The 26,739-nt window shown below is 37.0% G+C and overlaps 1 protein-coding gene across 3 annotated transcripts in view; it reads left to right on the top strand.

Moving 5' to 3' along the window:
• Positions 1-26,739, top strand: part of LOC137043058 (BTB/POZ domain-containing protein kctd15) — a 56,890-nt gene that overhangs the window by 12,313 nt on the left and 17,838 nt on the right. Inside the window, exons 1-3 of one of the 3 annotated variants that reach the window (XM_067419126.1) lie at positions 3,662-4,434; positions 7,576-7,751; positions 17,174-17,318. In XM_067419126.1, coding sequence (XP_067275227.1) covers positions 7,588-7,751; positions 17,174-17,318 — 309 coding nt within the window. In that variant the 5' untranslated portion in view covers positions 3,662-4,434; positions 7,576-7,587. The other 2 variants (XM_067419125.1, XM_067419124.1) reach the window with 2 other exon arrangements.

Raw genomic sequence — 26,739 nt, 5'->3', positions numbered from 1 at the left:
TTCCCCATCCCCTATATAGTGCACTGTCTGATCGTTCTCTATCCTCTATATAGTGCACTAGTAAATGTGTGAACAAGCGTGCAATCTCAGCTTCAGCGTTCAGCGTCTGTTTAAAATGTAGGGGGCTATAGGTTCTAGAGAGCATTTGATTGGACAGAAAATCTGATGAGAAGTTGAAGTGCAGAGTGATGTCATCAAAATCATTGATTCCTATTGGCGGAAGTGAGAAACGCTTATATCTTCTACATGTGAATTTTGTCTTTGTTGTGGAAAGCTTACAGATAACAATATCAATTTCATATTAAAAGCCCAAAAACTTCAATTTTGATTTCATGGGGACTTTAAAATGCATCTTTGTGTATTCTTTATTAAAAGCTGTTTCTATGGGTCTAAATTAGACCTAACTTTTTTGTTATATGAAGGAACTGTATCAGGAAAATCTGTGCATAGACTTTCCTGAACACAATCCAGGTTGCCTTTGTGTTTTTGGACCCAACACTGCTTTATTTGCACATTAAACACTCTTCATCTTCATCATCATCATCATCAGTTGACAGGATGTTTTCTGGATATCACTGTCAGTTGTCAAACGAATCTCGGTGCGGATCATCACAGGGAATCTGACCCACTTCTGCTTTTCCTCTCACAGACAGCAACAGAAAAATCCATAAATTAAAGGAATTAACTGATGGCAACTAAAACACCCGGGGCGACTTTTGTAAGCTGTTTAAATCTTTAAACTTACAACATCTTCTGCACACTTCTGTAATTGAACGTACTGCAGGCGTGTTGTATTAATGAAGGAGAAACTACAAACCGCATTCGTCCTCGGTTTGCACGTCCTGAGGAAAGCGCTTTCTGGCCCCGGGTCGAGTGTTCTCCCGCGGATCTGCGGAGTGTGTGTCTGATACTTGGAGGAGTGTGCAGGTTGCCTTATTTTCTAATCAATTAAGCAGTTGTTTTGAACAAATAATCTTGTTTTATGCCTTTCTGATGTTAGAGGATTATCAGTTCAGATCAATGCAACTGTTGCCATGAGCTCTACAGAGCACCGCCAAAGCATTATATTTTATCATTAATATAGGAAATGCGCTATAAAAATATTATTGCAATTAGTTATCACAACTTAAAAATGTGTGTTAGAATAACTTTGCTGGATTTAACTAGTTAAGAGAACTAAACATCCAATTTGTCGCTTGATACAACTTCACCATTTTTTCATATTAAACTGTTATTCCCTTAACTAAGACGAGTTGACACACACCTCTCTCGTGTCAGTGTGTGCTCTTAATCTCTCTGACGCGCGGTGACGATCTGATAGCATTTAGCTTAGCCCACTAAGCCCAGTTCATTCACTATGGTACCAAACAGAGATCAAGTTAGAAGCCACCAAACACCTCCACGTTTCCCCTATTTAAATACCGTTACACCAATAGCTGAACGATCAAGTATGATGACATAAAATAAAACGTGACGCTTTTCCAAGCGGGTTAAAAAGGAGAACTATACTATATGGCGGAATAGCACTTCTGAGAGTACTTCGGCTCGGCGCAGTAAAAAGTCCCGGCTCCCAATCCTCCCTCACACCTCCTCTTCCCCCCATTGATAGAAATGAGAGAGGGAGGGGGAGATGCGAGGGAGGATTTTATACATATGCGTCTCTATTGGGGCATGTTGTCTCAAAAGGTCACATGACCTTTCGGTAGTATTTTGTAAATGTTCATTAGTATTTTTGTATTTGAGACATTATTATATAAGTCTAAAATGTGACAACTAGTCATAATTTATTTTAATTTATTCAATATATTCTGCTTATTGGTAATCAGGACAAACCATCCTTCATTGTTTTACTTTAATAATTATATTACTTTTTTATATAATTATATTTAATTATTAATACAGAACACTGCTAGATGTTCGCTTCAATATTACTGATATATATATTTGCAGGTTCCATTGTAACAGCTTACCCCATGTCAGGGCCGTGCACAGACATTTTGAGGGGCAGTGGCCCAAACCAAATAAAAGGGGGCACTATAAGGGGATTAAGAGTATCATCTTAATATAGAGAATGATTAACAAACCCTTTACAATCATACTGTAAATACAATTGTTTGGTTTTAGTACTAATTACATTTATTTTGTTCTAATTATTTTTCGAAGAAGTTGATTCTGGGCTAATTTGATCACTTTTCTATTTATTTATTTTTATTGGAGATTTAAGTAGCAAATGACGAAGGTCTTGTTTATGATTTATGTAAAGTCTGTCTACAGAATATGTAAACTATGGTATTTGGGGTAAAAGGCATATTTAACATGATAATAAACAGCTGACTGACTTCCATGTGTTGACATGGTTAAGATTCAGCTGGTAAATATCTTAAGTTGGGTGTCCATCTTAGTGGTAACATCCTATTTATAATAAAAAATATGATAATACATGTGTATTATATGATTATTAAGTTGTTACAAAGATAAAACTCTATTAAATTACTATGGGATCTCATTCGTCAAATCTTTTCAGATTATTTACCTAAAAGACAAACACAGCCGCAGACTTTGAGCGATGCTGTGGAGCGAGCGGGAAAACACGGAACGGATTAGCAGAATTTGTGGATTTTTAACGGAAAAGAACGCTTTTATTACGCTTTTATGGGAATCCTCTGAGGGTAAAGGAGGGAAGGGGGCACCTTAGCTGATGAGGGCCCCATTTATTGTGACCACATGCATCTCTATTGGGGCATGTTGTCACAAATGATCAACATGACATTTGTAGAAGAATTTTATAAATGTTTCTTAATATTTTTGTACTCAAGACGCTAATATTTGTGTCTAAAATGTGTCTAATTATCCTTTAATACTTTATTTTATTGTATTCTATATATTCTGCTTATTGGAAATCATGATGAACCATCCGTCATTGTTTTACTTTAATAATTATATATATATATATATATATATATATATATATATATATATATATATATATATATATATATATATATATATATATATATATATATGATTATATTTAATTATTAATACAGGACACAACAGTGCTAGATATTCGCTTCAATATTTCTGATATTTGTACTGGGTTCCGTTATGACAACTTACCCCATGTAGTGTGACCACATGCGTCTCTTGGGGCATGTTGTCACAAAAGGTCAGCATGAATTCAGTCGTGATTTATAAATGTTCAATAGTATTTTTGTACTTGTGATGACAGCTAGCTAGTATTATTCTATGTCACTTCAATGAACCATTATACACTAATCACTTCTGTATGAAATGGTCTGTTCTGTAATTCGTCCAAACGGACACTGGTGGGCGCCAAACATCATGAAAAGCCTCAGTCCTGCACGCGAGATCTTCTGTAATTATGGGTCTCAGCGCAACATCAATTATTCACACTTATTTACACGCAAATAAACAAACATTCAGATAAATAAATAATCGCGTACCTGCGCGGGGAACGCGGGCCACTGCGCGCCGCCGATGCCCAACACAACTGTCTTTATTTGTTTGCCTGCTGTTAAATAAATGAGAATCTAGAAGTGTAAGATTGTGCTTGTGTGGGTTTAAACTGACGTTGCGCGCGTCTGCCCTGAGATATCCTGGAGCAGACATCTCCATCTAGCCGTGCGCAATAATTGAAATGGCGCATTTGGCTGCGGGCGGACTGCGAGGGCGCGCAGTGAATGATGTCCAGACGTCATTTGCTTTTAATGGCCTCCAGGAAATTTGCCATTACAATTCTCACAGACATTAGAGCAAAGAGAGGAGCGCGGGGAAACGCGCCGCATGCATGAGCACCGCGTCCAGATCCCGATTTCTGTTGCTTTGTTAAAAAAGAAAAAGAATACGCGTCTTTTATCGCCACTTTATCAACAAGTTCCAGTGCGCCTCCTGCTCGAGCCAGAGAGACTTTTACTCGTTCAGGGAAGGAAAATGTGTTGCCTTTGCGAAAGAGCCTCGGGGAATATTACATCAGACGAAATGACAATGATTAAAATCAGCCTTTCTGCCTCTCCAAAGTCTCAGGGACGGCGCGGTGACACTTGCCTGATGCGTAAACCGTTATACGCTGAACTTTAAACCCTCGCCAGCTATTTTTACTTTGCGAAAGAGCGCGAGCTCGGCTAAATAATCGAGGGGAATATCAGGTTTGCATCTGTTCCAATGAGTCTGCTCGGGTTTGAGTTAATTGTCCTCTAATCCCGTGGCCCCAGAGGCGTTTGCGCAGCCCGGAGTCAGAATTCTTCTTTCGGCTCTGCTCTGATTTAGAGACGGATTATTGGCTTCCTTCTGCCCATAAGCAAAGCAGCAGATTCAGTGTGGCCGAAAAAGACAGTGGCGAGGCTGATATACCCGTGTATTAAGAGAAATAAGAAGATCAAGAGGGGGAAGGAGAGCTCTGGTCTCCTGGAGAAGGTAAGACAGTCCTGCGCGCGTTTGCGCTCGAGCTCTGAACACGTCCAGACCACAGCAGCGCAGCTCGTTATAGTCACACACATCCATCCATTGCGTGTTTTAACGCAGTTTGACGCGGTTTTCAATCCGGACAGGAAGAGAATAGCTTGATCGGATAGAAACTTGCAAAACCTTCATCTGGGAGCAGATCGAACCGGACTCGGATCGCGATTCGGACACCTACGATGTTTGAAACGGTACCATTTCTAATTAAATCTCATCACAATGTAGAGTAGATGATTAGTATGACGGTGCTTTTGTGTTTTATCTGGAATGTCTGCATCGCGGCTTAAACGCGACGCGTCCTATACAAAAAAAAAAACCGCATTTACGCATCAGTGTCCTGTGAGATTTTCCAAGCTTTTCTGATTCTCTAACCTTATTAAACACCCTCTAGCCATCGAGAACCTGTGTTATTAGCAGGATATGCCTCATACCTGAAGCTTTATCGCTGTGAGAGAGACGCCATGTTGTGAAATGATCTGAATTGAAGTTTTAACCCGTAGGGCACCGAAGTGAAACTGGAGAAAGAAAGCAGGAAACGCGTTGCGTTCGCTGATTTCATCGCACGTGTAAGTTTCATTGAACGTCCGCGGTTTGCTCTAACATCACGCGTTAAAACCAAACGCGTTTATTTGGCTGGAAACCCGATGAAACGTTTCAAAGTTTGACTGGAGACAGTCAAAGCTAGTATACCAGTTCAATGTGGTCAAGGTGGTTTTGGGACAACTACCTTAAAACAGCTACAAGTTTCTCCTCAAACATTAGTACAGTATTTTGGGGGAACAGATTCAGATGCCATGAACTAATGTCCCTTGAACATTGCAGGGAGTTTGTGTGGGTGTGTGTGTGAGAGAGAGAGAGACGACAATATAGGTTTTATTTTTTTACATATAAGACATCAGATCAGGGCATGGAGTGTTTTGGGGTGATGAACATGAGTTTGTATGAGATTAAGCTTGACCATATTTTACTGTGACTAACAATGTATTATACTTTTACTCTTCTACCTGGTCTCTCACTTTAACAGAGAGAGAGAGAGAGAGAGAGAGAGAGAGAGAGAGAGAGAGAGAGAGAGAGAGTAAATCCACTATTCCCTCGGCATTAATATCTGGGCTTTTGGTTACAACGCCCGTAGCTATATGGAGATGAGGGATAGCTTCATATGCCAAAACGTCTTAAGTCTTTTTTTTTTCTTTTTTTTTTTTCAATGGAATCTGTAATGTATCATCTTGCCTGTGTATTAAATGAACATTAGTGCTCAGGGCTTGGTGGCAACACCCTGGAAAAATTCTGCCGTCTGCCTTCAGCACATTGCCTCCAGCGCTGGAGCTGAGCAGAGCCCATAACAACCGCCTTCTGTTTACCATGTATGGGTAAAATAACTGCCGCACAAATGAGCCACAGCATGGAAGAACTTGTCGTTGAAATCCCTTTGAACTGCAGGTTCACAATGAAGCAGTCTTTATGACAACTGGAATATGTTAAGTCGTATTTCCATGGGCATTGTGAGGGAAAGTTTTGACGTGTACAAGCAAGCCTTTCAGTTCAAACCAGAGGTAAAGTGGCATAAAAGGCTTGCTTTTCATTAGACACGAGTAAGACTACTCAGCTGATGTCGGGTTTGTGTGTGAACGCTCTTTGATTCGAATTAGGAGATTCGTGCATTTGGGCGTTTGCATTAGTATGTGTGAAATGCAAATCAAAACAACACCAATGCATTCATTTAGCAGATGCTTTTATGCAAACGGTCTTAAAATTAAGGACCACTGTAGGAGAAATGCTTTCAAAAATGCTCAATCGCACAAGAACCGAGATGAGACGAGAGTAGAAGAGTCGTTTCAAATTGTGCACTGAATTGCTTGGTTGTGCACAAGATAAAACGCTGTAAATCACACCAAACTTTTACGTTGGCATGCATTCATTTTGCAGATGCTTGTATGCAAACTGACTTTAAAAAAATAAGGACCAATATAATAAGTGCAGTGAGGAATGCTGCAATCTAAAGTTTTAAAGTTGCTCTAAAAAAAACGCTAGAACTAGATTAGAAGAGTCGTTTAAGATTGTGCAGGAACAATTGATAATTGTGCATTAAATTGCTTGGTTTTTGTATGATAGGGACCAATGTAATAAGTGCAATGAGAAATGCTTAGAAAAGAGTTAGAACAGAGATGAGACTAGAGTAGAAGAGTCGTTTAAGATTGGGCATTGAATTGCTCATTTAGCAGATGCTTTTATGCAAACTGACTTAAAAATAAGGACCAATGAGAAATGCTGCGATCCAAAGTTTCAAAATTGCTGTGAAAAGCACTAGAACAGAAATGAGACTAGAGTAGAAGAGTTTTTTTTTTTTAAGATTGGGCATTGAATTGCTCAGTAGTGCACAGAGAAAACACAGTAAAAGATTACACCAAACCTTTACGTTGGCACGCATTCAAACTGTCTTTAAAATAAGGACCAGTGTATTAAGTGCAATGAGAAATGCTGCAATCCAAAGTTTCGAAATAGCAGAAATAAGCCAAGAGTAGAAGAGTCGTTCAAGACTGTGCATTGAATCGCTCAGTCGAGAAAACACAGTAAAAAGTGCCTTAACAGAGGCAGCGAGGGAAGATCCTGCCATCCTGGAGATCCAGTGGCGGTGGAAGTTGAGTGATTTTTCAACCTCAGCGATGCCTGGAATTCCACGTGAACGCGCACAATGCCCTCGTTTCCCAAATGTTCAGATTGGTTGCCGAGGTGTCGGAGGATATCACGTCTAGCACATAACACGACCTTTAATTAGAAACTCGCCGTTTTTTTTCCCCCTCCTCTCTCCCATCCCCGGAGGCGAACACCTCGCGTATCTCTCTCGCTCTCCCTCTCTCTACGGTGTTAATAAACATCCTCGTATCCTGCCCTCGGGCGGCACCAGTGAAAAGATGCAAACATACTTCATTAGAGCTGTGGCAATAATTTGTAAGCTAAATATGCGACGGGGCAGATGAGAAAACGATCTGATAAGTCTCGCACAGGCGCTCAAGGTGGGAGAGACACTAACGCACCGTGAAGGCGCATCAGCAGCAGCATCATCTCTCCATGGCTTTCCCGTTTGTCTGCTTCCAGGAAGGGAGAAGCATGTCACGCCTGTCTCTGACCCGGTCTCCGGTCTCTCCTCTGGCCGCGCAGGGGATCCCACTGCCGGCTCAGCTCACCAAAGCCAACGCGCCCGTGCACATCGACGTGGGCGGACACATGTACACCAGCAGCCTGGCGACCCTCACCAAATACCCAGACTCACGGTAAGACCCCTGGCCTCTCCGTCCTGTTACGTAAAAGTGTGCAGTCAGCAGTGCTTTACTTTTTAATGGCTTTTTGAGGGTGTGCGAATGTACCATGGCGAGATTATATATGCATTGTAGAATCATGTACAACAAAGTCTGCCTCAATTTTATAGGGTTATTTCAAGTTTTTAGAATGTTTTTGGGCTGCTCAATTCAATTCAGAATGAATTAGAACTGAATCCATGAAATGGTCACATGATGGTTCTATCCATGAAGCGCCTGACGGAACTCTTGAAGGTTATAAATGAAACTGAGTGCTCATTTAAACCGCTTTTTTTCAAACCTGAGCATTTTTGGGATGTGTTGCATTGTGTTTGTGTAGCTCCGGTGCTGAACCAAGTCACAGCAAATACAGAGACATTCCCAAATTCATCTGCATTTTTGTTATGCTGATCATGTTCATTAAATTCGAGGTTCCTCCGTTCTCCCAGATTCTATATTTGAGGGTAATATATATGTGTTCTGATGACGTCTGACTACTCCTGAACATGGATATGATCATATTCCCTTTCACATGCTCTGTGACTTTATTAGGAGACACACAGAATTGCTTTATCATCACAGAGTGAGATTAATTCTGATTTCATAACACTGGAAAAACTTGTTTGAACGTTTAGTCTTGTTTTGCAGTGCACTTTGATCAGATGATCAGAAGTGTATTTTTAGTTTGATGAGTGAGCACCTTGAGTGTTTGCTCCATTGGTTTTTATTGTTCATATTATAGTTTATGTGAGTTTTGCCATGTGTATGTTGCGATCGCTTGCGTTTTAATTGGCAAAAGCAGTGGTAAATAACGAAGCGTATTCTATTTTGTTTGTTTGTTCACTTAAGTCATACGTAAAGATGTATAAATGTCATTGCTTTAGACACATAATATCAAACTGAGTGTCTGTATCTGCTCCAATGCTGCGTGAACTTTAGTGCTTCATTGATTTTTAGTATGAAGTCGTTCACACCGTTTTTTTCTTCATTTTCAACTCTAGATCTGTTGTTTTATTGCTTCAAACCATACAATCATAAATCAAAAGTTGTGCACAAATGTGATGACAATCATAAATGTTTCTTGAGCATCAAATCATCATTCGAGAAGGATTTGTGAAGATGATAAATTCAGTTTTGATCACAGGAATAAAAATTACACTTTACTAGATATTCACATAGAAAACAGCTATTTTACATTGTAATAATATATCAGATTATTCTGTATTTTTTATAAAATGAATGCAGCCTATGGTGAGCAGAAGAGACGTCTTTCAAAAACATTATAAAATCGCGCAGACGGACAACTTTTGAATGGTAGTGTGCATGTAATGCAATCACATTAAGTGTATCTTAAGTGTCCGAATACTTTTTGAAGCAACTTTTGAGTCCGCACACATTAGTTCCACGTTCACTGATCACACTGACAAGTGGGAAACCCACTCATGGATGCAAACACACACACACACACATACACAGTTAAAGAAACGCTCTCCCGGCCCTCCGCCTCAGAGGCCGAGCTGACAGCTAAGAGAGTCCAGTTAAAGAAGCTTAAGTTGATGGTGTCTTTTAATAGATTGATCCCTTAATAATGCAGAGCGGGAAAAGAAACTCGCTCTATAACTAATGTGTGAACATTCATCTCCCTCCAGCTCAGTCTGCTGAAGTGACAGGACATATGAAAGTTTCATGCTCATTCTGTGGGCTGTTTCTAACAGACATCGCGTTGGGATCGTGAGCTCATACTGGAATTATCGCACAGAATATGTACAATAGATAATCAGATGTTTTGCTTAAGACAGCGAGGCACATGATATTTTAAATATATGAATAATGCTCCATGAAAGGAAAAAGCGAAACAAGGTTTTGAATGTTTGAAACAGATCTTGGTCCGTTTGAAGCGAGCCAATCACAAGTGTTCAATGCAAAATTTAGGGCGCAAAAGTATTTTGTGACTCACTCAACATACATATGTGATCATATTTGTAGTGTAATATTAATGCATTCTGGTGCGTCCTGGATCTGGCTACTCACCTGTCAATCATGTGCCTTCCTAAGTACAAAATATTTGTACTATCTATAACATATTTTATTTCATTTAATTTAGTATATTTGACTATTTTTATGATTTCAGAGTTGACTAACTATCAGTGTTTTCAAATGTACCCGCCTACTCACCTGTCAATCATTGTTTTAAATAATATTTTCTAATTCATTTAATATTTATGAATGCATATGTATGTATATAAACTTTTTATTCATCAAAGAATGATGAAAAGAGTATTATAAGTTTTAAAATAAATAAAATCAGCTTATTGATTTATGAAGGATCATGTGACACTGATGCGGAAAATTCAGCTTTGATCACAGGAATCAATTATATTTTAAATTGTAATAATATTTCAGAATATTACTTTTTTTTCTGTATTTTTGATCAAATTAGTGCAGACTTGATGAGCATAAAATACTTCTTTCAAAAACATAAAAAATAGTAGTTTCCAAACTTTTTACCAGTACTGTATATATTTGTAAAATAAAAAGTATGTATTTTTTATTTGTACAATTCCAGAGTTGATTAACTAGCAGTCTGGTAATGAATGCACTCTATTGCATCCTGGACCTACTCACCTGTAAATCATGCTTGCAATCGCATATCTTTGCATATTTGATGTCTTGTGCATGTCTTTGTGTAGGGCTTTTCCATATTCTCGGCTCAGATGTTTCTGCTTCACGTGCAGTGACAGCCATCGGTGGCTTTGGATCACTAGCAGATGAGAACAGGCTGGTGTAGCTCAGATCTCTCTTTTACAGGAGGTGTGTGTCTGAGCCCTCATGCCCACCAGTGTCAGGACAGAGAGTGAGCGAGCGGTTCACCAGCTGCAGGTGAAACACACACACCGTCAGTCAGCGCTGAGTAGTTCTTCACTTCACTTTTGAGTGTTTAAGAAATGAAACTTCTTCAAACTGGTGTAAATGCATAAACAATTCTGATTTCCCAGAATATAGATCTGATTATGGCCTTGATCAGCCTTTAAGCAGGTTTTATTATATCACGCAGACGTCACGAATCACAGCGGATTATTCTCCAGAGGAACTTCTCATAATTGTTTAGAGTGTTAAAAGGTTAAAATCAGGAAAATTAAACGTTGTACCTTCCTTGTATACTGTGTATATATATATATATATATATATATATATATATATATATATATATATATATATATATATATATATACTCATCTAAAGGATTATTAGGAACACCTGTTCAATTTCTCATTAATGCAATTATCTAATCAACCAATCACATGGCAGCTGCTTCAGTGCATTTAGGGGTGTGGTCCTGGTCAAGACAATCTCCTGAACTCAAACTGAATGTCAGAATGATAAAGAAAGGCGATTTAAGCCATTTTGAGCGTGGCATGGTTGTTGGTGCCAGACGGGCCGGTCTGAGTATTTCACAATCTGCTCAGTTACTGGGATTTTCACACACAACCATTTCTAGGGTTTACAAAGAATGGTGTGAAAAGGGAAACACATCCAGTATGCAGCAGTCCTGTGGGAGAAAATGCCTTGTTGATGCTCGAGGTCAGAGGAGAATAGGCCGACTGATTCAAGCTGATAGAAGAGCAACTTTGACTGAAATAACCACTCGTTACAACCAAGGTATGCAGCAAAGCATTTGTGAAGCCACAACACACACAACCTTGGGGCGGATGGGCTACAACAGCAGAAGACCCCACCGGGTACCACTCATCTCCACTACAAATAGGAAAAAGAGGCGACAATTTGCACAAGCTCACCAAAATTAAAGAGTGTGGAGACTGGAAAAATGTTGCCTGGTCTGATGAGTCTCGATTTCTGTTGAGCCATTCAGATGGCAGAGTCAGAATTTGGCGTAAACAGAATGAGAACATGGATCCATCATGCCTTGTTACCACTGTGCTGATGGTGGTGGTGTAATGGTGTGGGGGATGTTTTATTGTCACACTTTAGACCCCTTAGTGCCAATTGGGCACCGTTTAAATGCCACGGCCTATCTGAGCATTGTTTCTGACCATGTCCATCCCTTTACATACATATACATACATATATATGGAAGGTACAAAGTTTAATTTTATGTATATAATGATTACATAGTTACGTTAGTAAATCTTTAAATGTACAAAAATATATTTTTAAGAGTTAAGTTAACTCAGAAATTATAGTCTGTTGACTGAAATCTTGAAAAATATTAATACCAGTAAGCTAAAAAAAAATTAAAATTAATTACAGAGTATATATAATATAAAATAAATTTATATATTTTTATTATATATTATTATTATATATAAAATATATATACATTTAATTTAGGGAATTTTTTTTAGACTTTTTTATTCTTATGATTTCAGCGTTAACTAGTTTGTAGTCTGTTTGACTCAATTCATTAAAATATTTTTTTTATATTTACAATAATATATATATATATATATATATATATATATATATATATATATATATATATATATATATATATATATATATATATATATATATATATATATATTTTATTTTTTTTAAACCAGTTAACTCTGTAAATATATGAATATTTATTTCATATTATATTTATTAAAAATATCCTTTTATATTATTCCTATTCTCTTATTTATACTTTCTAGCTACTAGTCTGTTGACTGAAATCATGAAAAATATATAAGTATATATAAAAAAAATACAAATTACTTTTTCAGACTTAAGTTAACATGAAGTATTAAAAATATAAATGTTAAATATTTTTTTTTACATAATTCAATTCTAAAAAAATACTTTTTTGTAAATGATTAAAAAATATGTTCTACTTTTACATAAATATATTTTTTATAATTCAGTTGAAGTTATATAAAATGTGTATATTTTTTAATATTATTAAAAATATCATTTTTTTATTCTTATGATTTCGGAGTTATAACTAACTAGCCAGCTTTTCCACAAAAAAAGTGAAAAATGTATACTCCGATCCAGATGAAGGTTGATCAAGGCCAGATCTTTATTCAGGACATGATAAATATTTCAACACACATAATTCATAGGTTGAAGAAGTTTAATTTTTCAAGATTTTGAGCAGTCAAAAGTGTCTCTAATTGAAGAATCGCCCTCAGACACTGAACTCGCTCTCAAAATCCACTCGCTTCGGATACAGAAACCGCTTTCTCTCGCCATCACAGTCAAAGTGTGTGAGCAGAAGCTCTGGATCAGAGAGAGAGAGAGAGAGAGAGAGAGAGAGAGAGAGAGAGAGAGAGCGACAGAGAGACGGGTGGGGGGAGAGGAGGAAAAGAAAAGAAAAACAGGCAGCATTTTAATTGCTTTTTAAAAAAAGTGCAGATGAAAAACAGTGTTTGCCTGGAGGGGCATGGTGAAATTCTAGCTGGAAGAATTGCAAGACCATATGAGAAAGGACGACCGCAGGCGCTACAGGGAGATGAGTATTGGTTTTTTATAAAGCATTTTGCATCGATTTCCAAAGGGGGGAATAGACAGAGAGAGAGAGAACGAGAGAAGGAAACAAAACAAGAGCTTTAGAAAGTGCATAAGGTGACGAGACTTGCGTGGAAGAGTGTATGAATTACACCGTGCATTAAACGTTATGAAGACCAGTCTGTAGACACCCACCCACACACACACACACACACACACACACACACACCTGGCAGAGCTCAATGAATGTGTTTGTGTTAGCAAATCAGTTCCTTACGCTGAGTCTACAATAAACGCTTTGACAGGGCTGGGCCGGCCGATTTTCTCTGTGGTTATGCAGAGCCGTCAGCTGATCCAGGAACTGTAGCCATGATTAAAGAGAGATTGCATCGGCGCTGTTGCTCAGCCTAGGAACGGAAGGAAATGCTGATCCTATCAGAGTTCATAAAGAGAACTGAACTACAGAAAGATGAAGATATCTCCAGGTGTCCGCCCGGTGTGTCGGTTTGGGATCTTTAGTGTTGACGTGCCGTGTGTGATGTGGAGCAAAGATGTCAGATATTAGTGGATCAGCTGAAGAATCTGTTTAATGGATTGAGATGGACACTCTGTTCCCAAACCCAGTGAGCGGCCTACATCGGGAACCTCACAAGTGGCTGACTAGACTTTTGATTTTACTCTAATAAGCAACAAAATAGGTATAAGAGGAAAAAAGATTTTGGTTACGCTTCTCACTATGAACTAGTTGTTTATCATCGTGCATATTACTAGGATAAGGCACTTATAAAGCACACATTAATGAATGATCATATTCTACATCGCAAAATCCTACATTAAAAAAAAAAAAAAAAAAAAAGATTTTTTTTATTCTTATGATTCCAGAGTTTAGTAAGCAGTCTGTTGACTGAAATCATATATTTTTTTATATTTCTAAAAATATATATTTTTTTATTTTTTGGCAAAAATAAAAATAAAAAATTGATTAAAAACTGATTATTTCAGTTACCTAGTTTAATTGTGAAAAATATATGTTTTCAAATTTACAAACATTATTTTTTTTAGACTAAAATAAATTATAAAAATAAATTCTGTTTTTTTATTTTATTAAAAATATCCTTTTTTATTCCTATGATTTCTGATTCTGGCAGTCTGTTGACGGAAATCATTAAAAAATATTTTTTTAAGACTTCGGTTGACTCTGGAATTATAAAAATATTTTCTATTATAATAATGATTTCAGAGTTAACTAGTATTCTGTCTGACTGAAATCATAAAAAAAATCATATTTACAATAATATATTTTTAAAACAAGTTAACTGTAAATCTAAAAAATATATTTAAATAAATATATCCTTTTTTATTCTAAAACTACTTTACTAACTTACTAACTATTAATAGTCAGTAATTAGGAGTTTATTGAGGCAAAAATCATAGTTAATAGTGAGAATTAGACCCTTATATATATTATGGTTTCATTTCATTCACAGGTTATATGCTTTGATAGTTAACTTACTGCTTTAGCTAACTTGTGTTTGGCCAAGGTTTTCCAATTCCAGCTTTCAAAAAGTGAAATAGTTAGTAGATCAATACAAAAATGTATTATCATTTATTAGAAATTTTTGCATTTTTTTTTTTTTATCTTGTGATGGACACACAAACTCTGTTCCCAAGCCAAAGGATTTAAATTATCTTAATGAATGAGTACTCTTCATTTTTTATGTTTACCTGGTAAACGAATGGTACAAAACCTACAAAACATTTGCTATGTGAACACACACACACACACACACACACACACACACACACACACACACACACACACACACACACACACACACAAATTATGGGCTTTTGAAAAGTTTAAATGGTTCTGAGAAAATAGCCTCACTTGTATTGTTCTCAGTCAAAAATGAATGCATTGGAAATGAATGGAAGAAGAATTTAACCCAAGCGTTCGGCACTGGTACTTGGTACACGTGTGCTGTCTTTCGTTCATATAAATGACAAAATACATTGTCATATTTTGCGATGCAAATGCCTAAGATGTTTTGAGGATTCTGTTTCCATCTCTCTTTTTTTTCCTCCTTCCATCACTGTAGGGTCAAAGGGAACATTCTCACAATGTTCTGGAAAGGTTATCTCAAAGTTATGCAAACGTTCTTCCAGTATAATGTTAATTGAATGTTTCTTTAAAGTGATTTGGTTTTTAATAATGTTCTCAAAATGTTATTCACACATAGTGGAGTGCATTTTCTGAAATGTGTCAGTTTGTAGGATACTTTTTTTAAATGTAACTTATTTCAGAATGTTTAGAGAACATTCAAATGTAACAACACTGGATGTTTGAAGAATGTGGAAATGGAATGTTTCCTTAACGTTCTCACAACCAAGAAAAAAGAATGTTAAAAAATGTACATTGTTTTCATATCGTAATGGGAACGTTAGCACAACGTTCTCAGAACATATTTTACTCTGCTGGGGGACGGTTGGTTTTTAATGCAGGCCTCATTCCAGATCACAAAAAAGTCACCAGACTTTCACAATTCTTCAGATCGTCACAGTTTGTCACACAGGAAACTTTCAGCGGCATCCCTCAAACAAACAATCCTTTCTGCTGTTTGCTGAGTTAATGTAGACTGGGTAAACCCAGCCTGATCTGCTGGCGATTTGAAACCTGTTCATTCATTTCTACTGCTTCTGTTATACTTTTGCGGGAACCAATCACAGACTGGCTTATCCACCTGGCGCGCTATTGGCAGGTTTAACGCGATGACAGATAGAGAAGCGATGGGTCGATGCCTGCACTGTAAAAAAAAGTGTTGGCTTTTGTTGGTTTAACTTAAAAAAGTAAGTAACCTGGTTGCCTTAAAATTTTGAGTTTAATGAAATTAAAATTTTAAGTTGACGAGATTTGTTTAATAAATAGAAACTCAAAATATTATTGTATCTGAACCACATAAAAAATGTAATAAATCATGAAAATAGCACTATTTGGCATGTTCCACTGCGTCATCACGAATAAAACACACACAATTACCCAATATGCTTACAAAATCTTTTAATAATCTTTTAATAAAAGTTGTTGAATCTCAAAAAATGTTCATTGTATTAACTCAAAATTTTAATTTCAATGAACTCAAAATTTTAAGGCAACCAGGTAAAACTTTTATTTCTAAATATTTTTTACAGTGTGTTGATCAGGCCTCTTGTGGTCTGATTGGTTGAAGATCTATCCAAATGCACACACTCTAAGAAATGCTGGGTTTAAAACAACCCAAGTTGGGTTGAAAATGGACAAACCCAGAAATTGGATTGTTTGAACCCACAGTGAACGGACCCATTCAAACCACCCAATTTCTGGGTTTGTCCATTTTCAACCCATCTAGGGTTGTTATTAACCCAGCATTTTTTAGAGTGTACAGAGTCATTTGAATAATGCCCGTTGATCACGTCTCTTGTGCAGTAGAAAATACAGAGCAGACTCCCCAGACCAGTGATCAATCTTAAACTGGTCGTTGCTTATTAGAGTAAAATCAAAAGTCTAGTCAGGAGTTAATGCTGATTTTAACACAGCCCCATCATTAAACCCCGTTAACACACATAAGGCTTTCATGACCGTCTTTGTTTCAATGGCTCGTCGTGCTTTCTGACATCATGATGTTATGTGGGAGTTGTTTAATTGGCTTGTGACTGTTGAGATGATAAAACATTGAAGGGTTTCCAGCTCCGTATTAATCTCACAGTAGAGAAGGACTTGAAATGATTTTCTTAGCCACTGAAATCCGCCTAAAGCCTCTTGTTTCAGAACTGAGCGTTAATGCTTTTTTGGCTGGGCACTAAAAATAAAATAAAAATTGTGAAAAATAAATGCTAATTGTTTCATGCATTTAAAGGAAGCTGGCCTCACTCCACTAACTGTGTGTGTGTGTGTGTGTGTTAATTCTCAGGATCAGCAGGCTGTTTAACGGAACCGAGCCGATCGTTCTGGACAGTTTAAAGCAGCATTACTTCATCGACAGGGACGGAGAGATATTCCGCTATATTCTGAGCTTCCTGCGAACCTGCAAACTGCTCCTGCCGGATGACTTCAAGGTATTTAAATGAAACATGTACTTCTGGGAAAATAGACTGCAAGTAAACACTGCATACTGCTTACTATTAAACATAGTGGGTGCTTCTCAATATCCCTCCTCGTTTCCTCGCTCCTCCGTCCTCCATCCTATGACCCGGAAACCGATGGAACTCAGCCATCTTGTAGGAGATCTCAATTCTCTAACTGCACCGTGAGGATGGAGGAGTGAGGAGCTTCCTCAGGAGTCATGAGCGAGGACACACAGGTGGATCCTTTGCGGAAGTGTTTTATCGACTAGACGCACACATTAACTCTCCCCCCTCTTCATATCATACCACAGTTTATTCATTATTATTATTATGTTTATATGTACAAGACAAATAACAACTGACAGTTGCAGAATTATGTCAAAGCACAAGAAAATGAACGAAACAAATAGAGAAACAAATAGAAACTAATACTATACAATGAATAAAAAGCAGTTACTAACTGGAATTCGTTGTTAACAATAACTGGTAATATTAATTAAAATATGGGCAAATGTGGTATTTTGTGGAGGCTGAAGCTCACATTTTAAATCGTTATCTCTAATGTTCAAGAATCCCGACTAAATCCAGCGTTGCAGAGTCATCATTGACTGACGCCGCTTTAAAGTGACGTTAAAGGGAGCGAGGATATATCATTTCACTTCATTCAATTCCTCCGTCCCCGCATCTTTTCCTCGCGTCCTTCCCTCACATCCTGGAGGGGTGGAGCTAAGGAGCGAAAGGAAGGATGCGAGGAAAGGAAACGAGGATGCACAAATAAGAATTGGAAAGCACCCAGTGTGTGAAACAACCGTTCCGTATAATTGGGCTTGGGCGTCGTGATGTCATTACTTGGCGTGGCGGCCATGTTGATGGCCTCCTTTACTGCTACTCGGACTACTGCGCACTGTTTATAGACGTACTCCCTCTCAGCCGTGTGTCTTAATTTGATTATTTTGGCTTTATTTCAACTATGGTAAACCGTTGCTGCATTTTGGGGTGTAACAGCGCAACACATAATCGCCATAGTCCTCCCTATTCCCTATACTTATACAAAATAGGGGAACGTGGAGGTGTTGGGTGGCTTCTAACTTGATCTGTTTGGTACCATAGTGAATGAACTGGGCTTAGTGGGCTAAGCTAAATGCTATCAGATCATCACCGCGCGTCAGAGAGATTAAGAGCACACTGACACGAGAGAGGTGTGTGTCAACTTGTTTTAGTTAAGGGAATAATATAGATTAATATGAAAAAGCGGTGAAGTATCCCTTTAAAAAATGTAGGCTACTGGCTGAAATTTCAAAGACGTTCAGTTATATGCTTTAAAATTGTATATGCTATCTATGTATCTTCCTGACAAAAAAAAAAAAGACAAAAGAAATCTTTCAAGTTCATTATTTTTAATAGATGATATTTAATATAGCTACCTTGGTGTAGAAAATAAATATTCAATAATTTAATCATGGAGCCACATTATGTATAGCTGAACTATACAGGGCCTTTAAAATTAAGGTTACAAAAAAAAAGTTTATTAAGAATGAAAATATAGAAGGATATTGAGATATATTTAATACTTATACAAAATATAGGAAAGATAGTATTGATGGCACATTTAAATATAAATATTCAATTGTGATGACAGAAAAAAAGATACATTTCTAGCATTATTTGTTGTTAGTGAGACCATTGAAAATATGTACCAGTTTACTCATGGAACCACATTGAGATCCTGTATCTCTGGAAATCATTGGGCCTTAAAAGCTGAGGAACCAAAAGTAAAAATGTTTAAAGAATTAGAATCGGTTTAACCCTTACCTATTGTTTAACCCTTACCTGTTTTTTAACCCTTACCTGTTGTTTAACCCTTACCTGTTGTTTAACCCTTACCTGTTGTTTAACCCTTACCTGTTGTTTAACCCTTACCTGTTGTTTAACCCTTACCTGTTGTCCTCAGATTGAGTTGCAGCCGTGCAAACTTTGATCAAAAAACACAAGTGCTTTTTCCCATTTTTTAATCCAACAAAGATTTCTAATGTCAACCAATTTACCCAGTAGATCTACCAATCTCTGTGTGAAAATAATGATGCTGCCATCTTTCTAAAGCTATTTTTACACAACTGTGAAAATTGTCATTCTGACCCCACTGCAAAATATCGAATTACTCAGTAAATATACATCTGTCACATTCAATAATTCACTGTTCACTGTTCCTTATTTTTATTTCAGAAAGTTGGCAACCCTAGTATGCATGCATAAATGCTGCATTGTTGTCAAATGCATATTAATTATTGAATCATTCATCACACTGGGAATGGAAGGTCGAGCCAAGCACACACTGAGACGAGAGAGGGATGGATCCACTCGTTTTAGTTAAAGGAGGACAGTTTAATATGTAAAAGCGGCGAAGTATCCCTTTAAAAAAATGTAGGCTACTGGCTGAAATTTCAAAGACGTTCAGCTATATGCTTTAAAATTGTATATGCTATCTATGCAAAATATATCTTTCCAGTTCATCATTTTTAATAGATGATATTTAATATAGCTACCTTGGTGTAGAAAATAAATATTCAATAATTTAATCATTATATATGGCTGAACCTTAACAGGGCCTTTAAACTTAAGGTTACAAAAAAAAAGTTTATTAAAAGCTAAGGAACGAAAAGTAAAAATGTTTAAAGAATTAGAATCGATTTAACCCTTACCTGTTGGCCTCAAATTGAGTTGCAGCGGTGCAAACTTTGATCAAAAAACACAATGGAATGGAAGGTCGAGGCGATTACATTGCATGTTGGGTTACAATACAAATTGCTCCATTTGATATTAATTGTGGTTTGCTTTCCTTTAAAATTGCCCTTGTTTATCTACTGCACATATTGAATGAATGAGTAAAAAGACTGTAGAAGAAGACAGTTGCTGATGTCCGCTATAGCGCCCCTTGTGGCATTACTGAGAATCCGTGGCATTGCAAATGGCAGCCTGATGTATTTCAGGATGAACAAAATTTGACGTGTGTGTGTGTGTGTGTGTGTGTGTGTGTGTGTGTGTGTGTGTGTGTGTGTGTGTGTGTGTGTGTGTGTGTGAGCCTGTTTATGTGGTTTATGAGGACACAAATTTGTATAACTACATGGGTATTACACTGGTATTACACTATAAATGTGGTTTATGAGGACATATCAAATGTCCTCATAATTCAAATGGCCCTAAAAACATACAAAATGATGTTTTTTTGAGAAAGTAAAAATGCAGAATGTTTCCTGTGATGGGTAGGTTTAGGGGCAGGGGCAGTGTAAGGGGATATAAAAACCATTACGCCTATGGAGAGTCCCTGTAAACCACATAGACCAACGTGTGTGTGTGTGTGTGTGTGTGTGTGTGTGTGTGTGTGTGTGTGTGTGTGTGTGTGTGTGTGTGTGTGTGTGTGTGTGTGTGTGTGTGTGTGTGTGTGTGTGTGTGTGTGTGTGTGTGCGTGCGTGCACGTGTTCACACACTTGCAATCCTAAAAAAAGACTAATAACAGCTCGTTCATGTAATTCTGAGGTTTTGTTTTGTCCGCCTGCAATCACGACAAATGATCAGGAAATATTTTTCCTTGCTTGGTTTTTATTCCTGTTCTGTTTGGTAGCCCCACCCATAGTGAGATTATTATTGGTCCAAAATAGACGTACAGTACCGGTCAAAAGTTTGAAAGCTATTTTTAATATATAGGAAGTCTCTTCTGCTCATCAAGCCTGCATTTATTTGATCAAAGATACAGAATAAAATATACTTTAAAATATATTTTATATGATGCAGAGATGTATTTTCAGCATTATTACTCTTCAGTGTCACATGATCCTTCAGAAATCATTATAATTTGATGATTTATTATTAATGTTGGCAACAGATATGTTTTTCAGGATTCATTGATAAATGTAAAGTTCAAAAGAACAGCATTTATTCAAAATTTGAATCTTTACTATCACTTTTTAACACCCTTACTGAATAAAATAATAATTTCTTTCAACAACAACAAAAAAAGAAAGAAAAATAATGTTTTGTATAATAATAAACTTTTGAACAGTAGTGTATATTGTTACAAAATATTCCTAGAATGATTGGTGAAGGATCATGTGACACTGTATACTGGAATAATGATGGTAAATTCAGCTTTGATCACAGGAATAAATTACATTTTAAAGTATATTAAAATAGAAAAACATTATTTAAAATTGTAATAATATTTCACAATATTACTGTTTTTTCTGTATTAAATGCAGTCTTGATGTATGTTGAAAACATTCAAAATAGTAACGTTTCCAAACTTTTGACCGGTACTGTATATTAAGCATAAAATATGTTCTGATTGGCTGTGATTGCCACATTGCACAGTATTTTCCCTGTATGATCAGATTTTTTTTCATATATAATATAATATATTCATATATTGTTCCCACATCTCCGCGGCTGATTTATTCAATTAATTTCATCAGGCATAACATTATGACCACTGACAGGTGAAGTGAATAACACTGATGATCTCTTCATCACGGCTCCTGTTAGTGGGTGGGATATATTAGGCAGCAAGTGAACATTTTGTCCTCAGAGTCGATGTGTTAGAAGCAGGAGAAATGGGCAAGCATAAGGATTTGAGCGAGTTTGGCCAAACTGTGATGGCTAGACGACTGGGTCAGAGCATCTCCAAAACTGCAGCTCTTGTGGGCTGTTCCCGGTCTGCAGTGGTCAGTATCTATCAAAAGTGCTCCAAGGAAGGACCAGTGGAGAACCGGCCACAGGGTCATGGGCGGCCAAGGCTCATTGATGCACGTGGGGAGCGAAGGCTGGCCCGTGTGGTCCGATCAAACAGACGAGCTACTGGAGCTCAAACTGCTCCAGAAGTTAATGCTGGTTCTGATAGAAAGCTGTCAGAATACAGACGGGTACGATGGGTCAGGACTGTTTTGGCAGCAAATGAGGGTCCAACACAATATATAATGTAATGCTATGCCTGATCTGTGTATGATGTAAACACATCACGTCTTTTAATCTTGATCTGGATTCGCTTTGTTTTTCTCTCTCGAGTCTTACAAACAACCCAGTTTGGACTCATTTGATCTGATGATCAATGTGTGTGAAATCAGACAGAAATGCAAATGGCGGCCGCGGGGTAACGCGTGTCCTTATCTGTGAGGCATCGTGACTGTCACGGCCCGCGGTGGCCAGCGTTTCGCTAAATCAATGTGAACGTGGAGCTAAAGCAGAATATGCCTTGCATCTATCAGTAGAAAAAAGCTTCATTTGTACCAGAGATTATCTGTTCGGGTCAATAAAAGCATTCCGCTGCTGGTCAGGTTTTTGTTTGTGACCACTAGCAGCGATTATAAAACATTTCTTGCTTTTCGCATAGCATGCACTGAGTCTCGTAATAAATCCGACGAGCAAGAGTCAGTTTTGATTCCATGGTGTGTGTCACGTAGGATCTGACCTCTACATCAGCACGTGTTTGACAAAAATCAAAGAGAAATGGTCATCTCTTATACGTATTAGATGGAGACGGGGGAATATCTCTCTCTCTTTCTCTCTCTCTCTCTCTCTCTCTCTCTCTCTCTCTCTCTCTCTCTCTCTCTCTCTCTCTCTCTCTCTCTCTCTCTCTCTCTCTCTCTCTCTGTCTGTGAGATGTTGTCTTGCCGATGGGCAACAGAGTAAGATCATTATTTTGGATCACAACAGGCCTGTCGGATCGCCTGAACATGGGAATTCGGGGTAGACAAATGTCCGTCTTTCTATCTGCTCTCTGTTTCTTTCTTCACCTCTCTTGTATCAGCCTCTTCATCGTGTCGGACTGTAAGAAGAGCGCTAGAAAACGAGTCCTGTTGAAAACAGAGAGAGCTTCTTTTAATACCTTACCGTTCCCTCGTTCCCTCCAGCGCTGGTGCGCCGCATGCGTTCTGTCATCTGCACTGTGAAGGGCAAAAGAAAAGAAAAAAGACATGGGAGAAAAGAAAAGAGCAGCCTAACTATTCTTGTATGGAGGTCAGAGACGTGTCCCAGCCAAACTTATATATAGTTTCATATACGTTTTATCCTTATAATGTCCACTTAAAAAGACTCATACAGTGAAAAATTATTTTTTTAAACTTATAATAAATAACCATCCATATATGGAGGTTAGAGACATGGTTTGACCAGTTAGAGTTATTTTATTAATCCTTTATTTAATCAGGAGATCCCATTGATCAACACGGCACAGAAATAACCAAACAAACAATACTCACACAAAACCATTAATGAAGATAAAATCAAGAAGAGCACTTACTAGACTTTGTGACATTTAAAAGTATTCAGAGGTGCAGATCGTTCTAAGCCCTAAAAAGAAAAAGCATGCTTTCCAAAGTCATTTATCCCTTATAATGTCCACTTTCAGTGTTTTTCGAACAATCTAAAGTTATTTTTTAAAGCTTATATTGCAATAGATTGCATGCAACTCGAGCATATTTTCTATTTAAGTTAATGATGAAATGTGCCATGTAAAATGTATTGCCATGTTTATTTAATAATAGTCAAAATTAACTTTCCACATATGAGGGTTAGAGACATGTCCTGACCAAAGTTACATATACTTTACATTTGCCGCTTGTCCTCTTATAATGTTTTGAACAATCTAAAGTTATTTTTTAAAGTGAATATTGCAATGGATTGCATGCATTTTGAACATTTTCTGTATAGATTAATGCTGAAATGTGCCATATGAAACTTATTGCAATGTTTTATAATAGTCACAATTTATGTGTATAGTGGGTTTTACTGAAAATAATGATGTTAATGTTTATAATATCTTAAAATCTTTGTCTTATCTGCATTTAGCAGAAGATCTAAAATATATAATTATATATAAAAGTTATATATCCAGCTTTATATATACCTGCACGATAATGTTGTCTACATTTTGAAGCGATACGGTTGATTCTTCTCGGTTTGTTTTCTGCAGAGAAACCACGCATGCGATTACTCCTGTAGTTTAGTTACCATTCAGCCTGTGTGCAGTTCATGACTGTTTATATCAATCTTTATGTAGATTACTCTGCAGACGTTGCACACAAAACCATATCCTCGGATGAACTCGAATTATTTCCACACCTCAGCTCCTGTCGTGATGGAGGGCTGAGGAAGAATAGTACCATCTGGACTTGTGGGAAATTAAGGAAAAATTTAAAGGGGCAAAAAACCCCTGGCAAGATCCCCGTGAGGAAGAGAGAGAGAGAGAGAGAGAGAGAGAGAGAGAGAGAGAGAGAGAGAGAGAGAGAGAGAGAGAGAGAGAGAGAGAGAGAGAGAGAGAGAGAGAGAGAGTTTGGCAGTCTGCTGTTGTCTGCCTGGATAAAGAAGCTCCGAAGCCTCGAGGTCCATCACTGACGGGCTCCAACGAGCACATGAGATCCTGCCAAACGTCTTGACTGTGGCCCCGCGGGCCCCGCTGATACCCCTCTGAGCAAAACATGCCACCCTGCACCCCCAACCACACTGCTTTTAAAGATTCATTCACTTATTGGCTTTTATTTATGCACTTATTTGTTTTTTATAAGTGGCATTTGCAGTAATTCATCACCTTTGCTCAATTTGTGACATATTCAGAAAGCATAAAAATCCATTGAAAAGACAACATTATCTCTGGATTTAGACCACAATTATCACTTCTTATATATTTCCTCTTAAAAGTGTAGTGGCGTTTGCAGTATTACCTTTCTAAATAATAATCTTGAATATTGTACTTTTATTTAGACAGCGTAGATGTATGTATTTATCGTTCTTTTAAGATTATTCCTAAAGATATAATAATCTTTAAGATTAATTATTTTGTATTTTTAATCTAGGATTTGACAGCATTTTGTTAATTCTACAGATGTGGCCTGAACTGTTTGTAATAAATGCAATTTGTATAGTTATTCATAAGTAATGCATGGATTTCCCTTCTTTATTTTTCATGTCTTATGTTTGGACCTGTTGGAGATCGTATGAATTTCCCTCTTTTATGAATCAACACTACCATTCAAAAGTTTCTCTAAAAGTCTCATCTGCTCACCAAAGCTGCATTTATTCGATCAACATTACAGTAAAAATAGTAAAATATAATTTTCTAATAAAAAAACAACCAACTTTTCTTTATGTGTAAAACTTTTCTTTATTCTTAAAGTGTAGTTTATTCCTGTGATTAAAGCTTGATTTTCAGCATCATTACTCCAGTCTTCAGTGTCACATGACACATTATATATATATATATATATATATATATATATATATATATATATATATATATATATATATATATATATATATATATATATATATATATATATATATATATAATAAGGATATACAGTCAAACCAAAAATATACACCAAATATACTTTTTAGGACACTGTAGATCATTTCTGTAAGTGAAGAGAGCAAAATAAAGTAAATTGTGACATATTATACCCAGTGATTCTTCATACAGTGACTAACGGTGAAACTGATAAACCTTTGGGACCAGAATGGTCCAGACACTTTGAGCTGAGCGTGTTTCGCTGAAGTGTTTTCTCTTTAATTGCTAATGTGACCTTTGACCCACAGACTGAACTAAGTGAAGCATTGCTTGGTCATTGGTTGAGCTAATCTGGTGTTATCTAATCTAACAGCTGATTGGTTGAATACGATCAATTAATCCCTTATGTCAGTGATCTGACATTATCAAGATGAATTTGTTCTGAACGTTTAACTCTTGAGTTCTTGTCATATTTTATTAGCATTTTCTAAACTATAGCGAGTAAACTGTGATAATACACACTCTTAAAGTATTGATATGTACCTTAATGGCACTAACACACACTCTTAAAGTACTGATATGTACCTTTATGGCACTAATACACACTCTTAAAGTACTGATATGTACCTTTATGGTACTAATACACACTCTTAAAGTACTGATATGTACCTTTATGGCACTAATACACACTCTTAAAGTACTGATATGTACCTTTATGGCACTAATACACACTCTTAAAGTACTGATATGTACCTTTATGGCACTAATACACACTCTTAAAGTACTGATATGTACCTTTAAGGTACTAACACACACTCTTAAAGTACTGATATGTACCTTTCAGGTACTAATACACACTTTTAAAGTACTGATATGTACCTTTAAGGTACTAATACACACTCTTAAAGTACTGATATGTACCTTTACGGCACTAATACACACTCTAAAAGTACTGATATGTACCTTTAAGGTACTAACACACACTCTTAAAGTACTGATATGTACCTTTAAGGTACTAATACACACTCTTAAAGTACTGATATGTACCTTTATGGCACTAATACACACTCTTAAAGTACTGATATGTACCTTTAAGGTACTAACACACACTCTTAAAGTACTGATATGTACCTTTAAGGT

This window comes from Pseudorasbora parva, chromosome 16, assembly GCF_024679245.1.
Source record: "Pseudorasbora parva isolate DD20220531a chromosome 16, ASM2467924v1, whole genome shotgun sequence".
Taxonomy (NCBI): domain Eukaryota; kingdom Metazoa; phylum Chordata; class Actinopteri; order Cypriniformes; family Gobionidae; genus Pseudorasbora; species Pseudorasbora parva.
Note: the sequence above shows the minus strand (reverse complement) of the source record. Positions and strands in the feature narration are given on the sequence as shown.